Source organism: Dama dama, chromosome 2, assembly GCF_033118175.1.
Source record: "Dama dama isolate Ldn47 chromosome 2, ASM3311817v1, whole genome shotgun sequence".
NCBI classification, from domain to species: Eukaryota; Metazoa; Chordata; class Mammalia; order Artiodactyla; family Cervidae; genus Dama; species Dama dama.
The window spans coordinates 11018033-11028691 of record NC_083682.1 but is presented as its reverse complement, the minus strand read 5'-3'; the positions used below and the strand labels follow the sequence as shown (position 1 = coordinate 11028691).

At 49.6% G+C, this 10659-nt stretch overlaps 1 protein-coding gene across 1 annotated transcript; it reads left to right on the top strand.

Annotated features, from left to right (window-relative positions):
* The first annotated feature begins 547 nt into the window (after window positions 1-547).
* LOC133066176 (pregnancy-associated glycoprotein 2-like) lies at window positions 548-9836 on the top strand. The gene is made up of 9 exons (XM_061156974.1): window positions 548-600; window positions 1693-1843; window positions 2691-2808; window positions 2897-3015; window positions 4266-4465; window positions 5384-5500; window positions 6994-7138; window positions 7226-7324; window positions 9675-9836. Exons 1-9 carry the CDS (start codon window positions 548-550, stop codon window positions 9834-9836), a joined length of 1164 nt encoding a protein of 387 aa, XP_061012957.1.
* Window positions 9837-10659: the final 823 nt, after the last annotated feature.

Genomic DNA, 10659 nt, shown 5'->3' with positions numbered 1-10659 from the left:
ATCTTTGACACAGACTGGCATCAAAGGTGTCCCTGATCTGTGCCAATGTCCCACTACCTAGTCACTCACATGTCACTGGGCTGCCCCTAAAGTCTTCACTTTGCCATTTGACCTTTTTTTTCCTCCTAGCACTCTCCTCCCCAACTGAGCACAGCCATGCACATCTCGGGAAGTGTCTAGAAAGACCACATGAGATCATGTATGTCTAGCAAGGCCCCCAGCATTTACTTTTATCACATTATTAGCAGTGTTTTGTGCCCCAGTTGGCAAGAGTTTTGCCACTTTAGTTTAGTTTAATTTTCCACCCAAGTCTCAAGGAAGAGATTACAGTAGTCTCTCTGTATTCTGAGAATTTTCCAAGTCAAATACACACAGAGATGGATAGAGGTAAAGATTTTATGGAAAGGTTCATATTTCTTATCAGATCCACCATTAGCCTAAAGGGGACAATTAGGGCAGGTCAGAGTATATATAACTAGGAGCTCCTGTTCACCACTGCAAGCTCAGAACTCGATATTCCCTGAGTACTTGAAACCAGGAAAGAAGCATGAAGTGGCTTGTGCTCCTCAGGCTGGTGGCCCTCTCAGAGTGCATAGTCATGTAAGTATGGGGACTATTAGTAGCATCATCTCTTTTTTGGGGATTTCTCTTGTCATCCTCTTATTCTTCCACCCACCAGGGTAAGAAGAGAAAGTAGTCATTCCATGGCAGTCTTAAAGATCAAGTCTCACTTATTGATGAGACCCTTGTCAAGAGCACTGTGGGGCCCAGGCATTCTGGGGCACACCTGCTGGTTGCACAACTCTGTGGGTGCCAATCACATCATGACCTATGTAAAAATGGCACTTCTTGGAATTGTTCAGTGCACAACCTATGCAACTGTATGTGTGGTCCTGTGAAACAGCATTTCTCTTGCATTTGCTTCTAGGTCTTCTCTCTGCTCTCTCTCCACTTCTGTGCGTATGTGTCAGTGTCTTCATCTGTGTATCTCTCTTTTCCATCTCTCCACCTCTTGATATCTCTGTGCATGCAGAAGTCTCTGTTTTGTTTTTTTCTATTTTGATTCTTCCTTACTTCTCTAGACTCTTAATTTCTCTAATTTATTCTCCATCCCCTGACATTTACTCTCATCCATCTTTTCTGCTAGCGCCTTGGAGGGAGATGAGGAGGGCTATTTCTATGCTGTTTTATCTCTAACAAGATGTATGACCACAAACAAGTCACAAACTCCCTACATTTCCTTTCTTCCCCTGTAAAAATAGTATAATGATCCCCTTCTATGTCACTCCCAGAGATTCTTTGAAAAAGATACAGTGGGATGGCAATAGCAATGGTACTGGCTGTCACTGTTGAGACTTCCTATATATCAGAAACATTATATCCATCATCTCACTTAATACCCAAAACATTCCATATGGGGGAGGGGGATTATTACATTCCACCTTTTTACCAGTAGAGAAATTGAGACTCTAAATGGTCATATGGCTTACCCAAGATTACACGACAGAGCCTGTAGTCAGACCTAGGTCTTTGCCATGGTCTCTTCACAGTATTCTAATAATAAAGGTGACACATAAAAAGGCTTAAAAACTACAAAGTACCATGACAATGTCAAGTATGACAGTCATAATATAACAGGGACAACTGACTGCTGCCCCATCCTTGTTTCCTTTTCCCCATGCTCGGTGAAAGAATCCCTCTAACGAAGATGAAGATCACGCAAGAACCTATCAGGGAAAAACAGTTGCAGGAAAAATTCCTGGATGAACAGTCTCACAGCCTGTCCCAGAATTCTCATCCTGACCACAAATTCTCTTCTCACGGACTGAGGAATTTCCAGAATGTGAGTGTGTTGGGAGGATGGTGCTCCACAACGCCCCCTGGTGGTCTGGCCTAGCACTGGGGTTCATCTGGAGGTGTCAGGTGGGGGATTGGGGTGGGGCTTCTGCAAGAGGCAGAAACACGGGGGAAAAGGGACCCCGTTCCCAGAGAAGAAGTCACTCTCACCCTCAACTCTTGGCCTGTGGTGACTGGGTCCGGCATGACCAGGGGGCAAGTAAACATCCATTTCTGTGTTAAAGATGTGGCAGGAGTTTGAGAGAAATTGTTCTTTCTGAACAAAGTGAGCTACTCAGTTACAGATGAAGGGTGAACCATGACTGATCGAAAGGTAAAGCCAACTGCATCAAGTGTGAAACCCAGGCAGAGAAAGTTCACCCTCCACAGATCCGGGAATGACACCACTAAAAAGTTACTGAGCCCCGAAGGCATGTGAAATCATAAAAAATTAACACTATAGTGATTTTAAAAAACAAAAGAGCTTTATCTTCTTCAACAATGCACAGGCTAGGCTGAGAGAGAGGCAAAGATTGAATACATGTCAAATGAAAGGGCTACCTGCGTGTTGTTGACAGGACATGCTCTGAGTTTAGAAGGATTGGCCTGGAGTGACCTAGGAAGGCCACTTGGAGAAGGAGGCCCTGAGACTGGGCCTTAAAGAGGAGACTGCAGAGCTTCTCAAATGAAGGGACTGGTCTGAGCAGAGGCTGGTGGGGGGGAGGGCGGGGGAGGGTAGCAGTTGCAAAGTGATTTCTGGAGACCTGGGATGCCCAGAGGGAGGCAGGACTCCAGGAATCAGGGGGCATCCAGGCAGCCAGGTCTGCCCTAAACTCCCTCCCCGGCCCCTGTAGATGGTCTACTTTGGTAAGATCAGCATTGGAACACCTCCTCAAGAGTTCCAGGTCAACTTTGACACCGGCTCATCTGACTTGTGGGTGCCCTCTGTCGACTGCCAAAGTCCCTCCTGCTGTGAGTACCAGCCTCCGCCCATCGTGTCCTCTCCCTCCCCCCTTCTCCATCTTGGCACCTGACGGATACCCATCTCTTGTGTCGGCAGCAAAACACAAGAGATTCAACCCTCAGAAGTCCACCACCTTCCGGCGTTTGGACCAGAAAATCAGGCTCAGCTACGGCTCTGGGAGTATGAACGGAGTTCTTGGCTGTGACACCATTCAGGTAACATGGAAACTAGGGGCTGAGTCAGAGCTGGCCCTGGGAGCGGCCACTGCTCACAAAACAGATGCAGGACCAGCTGGGAAGGTACCCACTGGAGTTTTCCCTTGTGGCCCTGCCAAACACGACCACTTTCCAAAGTCCCCTAGTGGCTGGCCACCTGCTGGGTGGGGCCTTTGCCTGGGGAGACAGTGTCCCTGCAAACACACAAGCTCCCACGGTGGCCAACCCAGAGAGTGGCTTGGGGGGTGGATTCGGAGCTCCTTTGGCCGTGAGCAGCCCAAGGTTCACTCTGCTGGGAGTAGGGAGGTGGGGGAATAAAGCTCCCACTTTTATATTCTCTGAAACTCTACCAGGCACGTTCACACTAATAACTTCTTTAATCTGGTAGCGACCCACGCAGCAGGTACTATGATCAGCTCATGATACAGATGAGGGACCTGAGGTACAGAGAGCAAGGGCATGGCCAAGGTCACACATGTGGTAAGCGGTGGAGCTGGGCTGGCCAGTCAGGACTCAAGCAGGCGTGGGAATTTGGGAAGAGATTAAAACTCATCTGGGGTCCCTGGGGGCAGCACAGGATTTCAGGTATCCAGGCAGGTAAAGTAGGAGTCGTAGATGTAGGAGGGGCCTGACAAATGCATTCTCACTCTAGGGGGCCCTTGAGAGTCTAATAAAATCTATGTCTTGCCTCCGCCTAAGTGCCTGAGTGTGCGCTCCCCGTGTTTCTCTGTCTCTCTCTCTCTCACACACACAGGCACTCACACACAAGTGTTCACACCCTGAAAAGCCGGTTTGCCAGGCAGAGTTTTCATAAGAACCCTGCCAGCGACGTTGTATAATGGGCTTCTGTCTTTCTGGGCAGATGCTTAATCCACAGCACATTACAGTGAATTCAGTCCATTTCTCTCATTAGATACAGTGACGCCAAAGGGAAGGCTACCCGGCTCTCTACTCGCTTTGTCCACAAGCGGGCACCATTCAGTCCTGTCCTGTCGCCCCACCTGAACAGAAGGCAGGAAGCCAATTTGACTCAGATGGCGTTTGCAGTTCTGAGAAGTAGATGTTCTTAAAATACACAGCCCCACACCAGTGGAAACCAAATTCCTGTCCCAGCTTTGTCTAACCATGTGATATTAACCCAGGGCATAGCCAGATCTCACTTCTTCTCTGCAATGCTAATATCTCCTCCCCAGCCCCGTACCCGCCCCATTTTCCAAAACGTTATATGGGAACACTCTCCTCTCTCACAGATCGGGAACCTTGTCATTGTGAACCAGACTTTTGGCTTGAGCCAGAATCAGTCCAGTGGGGTCCTGGAACAAGTACCTTATGATGGCCTCCTGGGCTTGGCCTACCCCAGCCTCGCCGTCCGAGGTACCACCCCAGTCTTCGACAACCTGAAGAATCAAAGAGTCATTTCTGAGCCAGTCTTTGCCTTCTACTTGAGCTCGTAAGTCTGAGGTAGACCAGACCTCTCTTCAAATTAGCTGTACAATGCTTGCAGCTGCATGAAAAATTATAGACTACCTGATCCAGAATTTTCATGATAGATAGTCTAACTCAGGAGAACTACAGCCTCTGGGTCACATCTGGCCCCATCACTGGTTTTTGTAAGTAAAGTTTTATTGGAACATAACCGTGCTCTTGGGCTCAAGAGCAGTGGCTTGGTCTAAGGCAGTTGAGATAAGAGGAAGAGCAATGGAAGGTGTCAGGAAATGGATTGGAGGAAAAGGCAACAGGATTTCCTGATGAATTTGATATGGAAGGAAGGAGAGAGATGGCAGGAATGTTCCTTCCTCACTAACAATTTACCGGGAACACAAGACCAGCTACACAGTTCGCAGGAGCCCATGTAAAATGAAAACATGGGACCCTGTGTTCAAAATATACTAGGAATTTTAAGACAGGGAGAGAAGAGGTGGGGGTCCTGCTGAATCTGGAGTGCCATGGATGGCACAGGGAACAGACCGGTGAAACCAACCCTGGGTGACCCTGAATCTATGCCATAACACCCTCAGGCCTCGACTTTTATGAAAACTGAAAGCCTAGACAAGGAGGAAGCCAGACCCCTCCAGCACGAAGTCCTCTGAGGGTATATCTGAGCACTCAGGTAGCTGCAGGGGACCAGGTCCTCTTCAGAAGGATGGGTGGTCAGATGCAGTCCAGGTTGCCCAGCTTCAAACCTCTTCTCTGATACTCACTAGATGCTGACTGACTTTGGTCAGGTACTCAATCCCTCCGAGCCTCAGTTTTTGCATCTGTAAAATGGGGACCATAATAGTGCCTCTGATGGATGGAGAAGCACAGCCCTCAGACAGTGTCTGGCGTGTCTCTCCTCCAACGAGCCCCCTCATCCTTCTCTCTTCAGCCAGCCAGGAAACAGCAGCGTGGTGATGTTTGGTGGGGTGGACCACACCTACCACAAGGGGAAAATCCAGTGGGTACCGGTGACCCGAACCAGCTTCTGGCAGGTAGCCATGAGCAGGTAAGTCTCCTCTCCAAGGGTCACCCCAAGTGATGCTCCCACACCTGCACAGGAACACAAGCAGACACACACAAATGCACACACAGACACTCAGTCCCTCATAGACACACACTCCACCCACAAAGACACACATAAAAACACATACAGAGACACACAGAAACACACACAGGCACACAGATACACACAAGCACACCCACAGACACACAAACGCAGATATACACATCACCTATAGGTTCACAATCGCCCCAGGGCTCCTGACCAGCCCTCTGACCAGGGTCCTGAAAGGGTCCAGCGAGGCCTGGGCAGCTGGGGAGGGCTGCACCCCTGTGCTGAGAGGTGGGGAGCCTGGTTGGAGGACCCTACAGTGTGGTGAAAAGAGAATCAGGGGGAATTTCACCAACCTGAACAGAGCTGCGATAAGAGGACCTACTGACCAAGGCTATCTGGGACCAAGGGGGTCCTCAGTATACAGAATTGTCAGCTGAAATAGAGGAAAAAGTCCAGGACAAGCCGGGAAAACTGGTCTCTTCAGGGAGAAGTTACCCAGCAGTGGAGAGAGGGTGGCTGAAATCTTGAGACCTGAGAGCAACGCATAAAAAGAGACACCCCACCTAACCAGTGCTACTTACTCCCCAAACTGGGGACACATTGGGGCAGGGGCTGTGACCGAATCAGGAAGCTGGGATTCAGAAGTGGCCTGAGAAAAAGGGGCAATAATTAATGGGATTCTCTATGATATCCTCAAACAAAAGCTTTTCTGTCCTTCGGAGGTCCCCTGGATTGGCTCATGCTCCTCTGGCCTGGACCTCAGTGTCTGAGCCAGGTGAGGGGGCAGTGATGGGACACGCCCTCTCCCAGGGCAGCCTGTGTCTCCCCCACCCCCACTTTAAGCATCTGCTTCCCCAGGGAACCTCCCTCCTCACTGTGTGGGTTGACCTATTATTGGTCACTTGACAGATAACAGGTCTCTGGGTGTTACTCTTTCATTTTTTCATTCATTCATTCAACAAACACACATTATGCATCTGCCATATGCTGGGCACCTAGGGAGGCAGTAACGATACAACTTGCCCATACACCTAATAAGGCAGATGTACGTGAAATGACTCACACATAATGAATTACCACTTTGGTAGCTGCTAGACATGAAGAAGTGTCTACAGAGAGTGACCAAGACAGGAGCCTGATCTAGTCTGGGGCGAAGTCTTCCCTGACAAAGTGACAATTAATCTAGAACCTGAAAGAGGAGCAGAAATTTGCGAGACAGAGGGGATGGTCTAAGAATGGTGACCAGCATGTGCCCAGGCCCTGAGACATGAAAGAACCTGGTACATTTAAGAACTGAAAGGAAGTCAAAGGGTGATGTGACCAGAACAAAGGACAGCAGAGTCTGGGCAAGAGCTGAAGGGCTGTTCACGGACAGTCAGGGAGGGGGCAGTCGTGGGGGAGACTTCAGAGTGACCTGGTGCCTGCTTTGTCCCACTTTCTCTCAGCATCTCCATAAACGGGAATGTGGTTGGTTGTTCCCAAGGATGTCAGGCCATTGTGGATACTGGGACCTCGTCGCTGGTTGGGCCAACTCACCTGGTCACCAACATCCTGAAGCTCATCAACCCCAATCCTATCATGGATGACAAGGTGAAGGGTCACGCCACAGCATCCCTCCTGGGCTCCCTCCACACCTAGGATCACCTGGGCCCACCTGTCTTCCTCTCTGTCTTGCAGCAAGTGCTTTTATGTGATGCCATCAAAAGCCTGCCTGTGCTCCTCCTCACCATCAACGGCATCATCTACACTGTGCCCCCTCATTACTACGTCCAGCAGGTGAGGGGGCAATGCAGGGGGCTGGCTCTCAAACTGGAACTTGCAGGAACCCTTGGGCTGCTGCTGGGAGGAGGGCGCCCTCTGCAGGCCAGGTTACACCATTGCAGATGCTGCTGAGCCCCTGTGGCTGGGCCAGTGCCTCCCACAAAACCAGCCACGTGACAGTGAAGGGCAGTCTGGGATATCCATCCTCCTGAAATAAACGTGGAGACACCACCCCTTGCTGGCATGATGCCTGGCGCAAGGAGAAGGGAACACTAAGGGCCTCTGCCTCACAGAGTCTCAGTTCAACCAGTGCCCTCAGATGCATGAACAAAGTCAATTCTAGTAATCCCTGAAATAAGCCAAGTGACAAGGGAGGGTTTCGCTGGAAACAGTCCCCGTGTCCTGTCCCAGTATAGTGACTAACTCTCTTCCCTTCTCGAAAGTGTGCGGGTTGAGATGATAAATTACATGGTCACCCTAGTCTTTGGCTGCAGCCTCCCCTTGCACTCACAGTCCCCCCTCTGTGAGTTGGGGTACCAGACCCCTCGGTGGGGAAGGTTGGATGCTAAGGTGAATAAAGGGTGCACAGTGACTGCACAGCCCCAGCCCAGGGTTAAGACTTAATGTCAGCTCCCTATGGGAGTTCAGGACAGGCTGATGGACTCAAAGAAGGCTTTGAGGAAGAGAGGGAATTTCAGTAATTCTAAACCCCCAGCCTCATGGAGACATGAAGAGGTCTGCTTGGTCAAGTAGAATCTACACTGGATTATGTGCAAATGGCACCCCCAGGGGCTGTGCAAAGGGGAGCTGGGGACAGATTAGGGGTGATGAGAGCTGCAGACCGGAGGAGCACCAGGATAAGTCACCCAAGCCAGCCTGGAGTATCCAGGGATGGTGAGTGTGGGTCAGGAAGGCTTCCTAGAGGGTCTATGTGTGTGCTATGTCACTTCAACTGTGTCCAACTCTGCCACCCTGTAGACCATAGCCCAGCAGGCTCCTCTGTCCATGGGGATTCTCCAGGCAAGAATACTGGAATGGGTTGCCATGGTCTCCTCCAGGGGATCTTCGCGACCCAGAGATCGAACCAATGTCTCTTAAGTCTCCGGCATTACAAGCTGATTCTTTTCCACTGAGCTACCAGGGAAGCCCTAGAAGGCCTTAGCGCAGTATAATAACCATTTGTGGGCACTGCTATATTTAAAATGGATAACCAAAAACAACTTACTGTGTAGCCCAGGGAACTCTGCTTGGTGTTATGTGGCGGCCTGGATGGGAGGGGAGTTTGGAGGAGAAGGGATACATGTATGTGTATGGCTGAGTCCCTTTGCGGTCCATCTGAAACTATCACATAATGTTAATTAGCTATACTCCAATTCAAAATTTCAAAATTTTTATAAAAAGAATGGGTTATGGGGAGAAGAACAGCCATTCTCTGCAGAGAAAACAGCGATTGGGGCCATAATCAAAGAAACTTAGAGTGTGAGGGGAACTTCAGGCCATTCTTGTACTTTTTAATCAAAATTTATTGAAGTGTTGGGCGTCCCTGGTGGCTCAGATAGTAAAGAACTTGCTTGCAATGCAGGAGACCCAGGTTTGATCCCTGGGTTGGGAAGATTCCCTGGAGAAGGGAATGGCTACCCACTCCAGTATTCTTGCCTGGAGAATCACAAGGACAGAGGAGCCTGGAGGGCTAAAGTCTGTGGGGTCGCAGAGTCGGACACAACCAAGCAACTAACACACACACATTGAAATACAGCTGATTTACAACATTGTGTTAATTTCTGTTATACATCAAAGTCGCTCAGTTTTATATATATACAAGTATGTCCATACTCTTCTTCATATTCTTTTCTGTCACAGTTTATCACGCGTTACTGAATACAGTTTCCTGTGCTATACAATAGGATGTTGTTGTTTAACTGTGGGCTTCCCTCGTAGTTCAATCAATAGAGTCTACCTGCAATGCAGGAGACCTGGATTTGATTCCTGGGTCAGGAAGATCCCCTGGAGAAGGAAATAGCAACCCACTCCAGTGTTCTTGCCTGGAGAATCCCATGGACAGAGGAGCCTGGCAGGCTACAGTCTATGGGGTCACAAGAGTTGGACACAATTGAGCGAATAAGCACACGTATATTAGTTTGCATCTGATAATCCCAAACTCCCAATCCTCCCCTCCCCACACCCCTGTCCTGACAACCACGTGTTTTGGCCCTTCTTGTTCCTGTACCCCCACTTCTGCAGTTGCTGAGAGAACCACTTGATTCTTCCCAAAGGAGGGGGAAAATGGAAAAGCTGTCTGCTCTGGATATTGAGGGGGGTGATAGGTAAGGGCTCAGGCTAACGTGTGTATTTCTGTCTCCCCCAGATTTCTCAGGAGATCTGCTTTAGCAGCTTTCAGGGGGGCACAGAGCTCTTGAACCCTTCGGAAACCTCGGAGACCTGGATCCTGGGTGATGTCTTCCTGAGGCTGTATTTCTCGGTTTATGACCGAGGAAATAACAGGATTGGCCTGGCTCCTGCAGCATAAATCCGGGCTGCTACAGGAATCAATCAGGGCCGAACAAACACACACTCACTCACATGCAGGGCCCCTCCACCCAGGGATGCTGGTGAACTATGCTTGAGGCTCTGCAAAGCCCTATTCTCAGTAAAGAATAAAAGATTCATCTCAATGGTGCTGATATGAATGGGTGCCTCTCTTTGGGTCTGGGAGGTGCATCATAACCGGGCAGGATCTAGAATCAAGTCTCAACCACAAGTGAGAGGAGCCCAACTCCAACTGGCTTCAAGAAAAGGGGAGACTTATTGGAAGGACATTGAGGGTCTGGGACGCAGGAACCAGAGATCTAAAGATCTCAGAGATTGGACCCAAGAAATAAGAAAACATCAGCTCACTCTTTCTCTCCCTGGCTGTTTTTCTTCTCTCATCATTGATTCTCTTACCTGACAGCTTTCTTCCCTCAGGCCTTTATACCTAGTGAGGGAGTCTGAAGCTGCCTGCCCCAGGGTTTTATCTCTAGATGACTAACCAGTAAGGAAAGAAGCTCAGAAGATATCAGGGTTCCAGGGAGGGCTCTGAATGGGCCACTTCAGAGCATGTGTCCAGCCCCGGACCAACCATCCTGGCAGGGGCATGGGGTCCTATGCTTGGCTCAGTTGATCATGTGACCCTGCCCCTACAGCAAATATGATTGACAGATTTCTTCAGAAGCACATGGTTGAAACTGGGGAAAGGCAGCCCACAGAAGTGACAGGGGGATGTGCTAGACCATCTCACAGATGGAGAAAACAACAGAGGTGTGGGTGGGAGACCACGGGAGGAAAGAGCTTCCTCTTCAGGGAGATGGGGA

Coding starts and splice junctions, on each gene's coding strand:
- LOC133066176 (XM_061156974.1), top strand. CDS start 548: ATGAAGTGGCTTGTGCTCCTCAGGCTGGTGGCCCTCTCAGAGTGCATA. Junction 1,844..2,690: donor GACTGAGGAATTTCCAGAAT/GTGAGTGTGTTG, acceptor CGGCCCCTGTAG/ATGGTCTACTTTGGTAAGAT. Junction 7,325..9,674: donor CTCATTACTACGTCCAGCAG/GTGAGGGGGCAA, acceptor TGTCTCCCCCAG/ATTTCTCAGGAGATCTGCTT.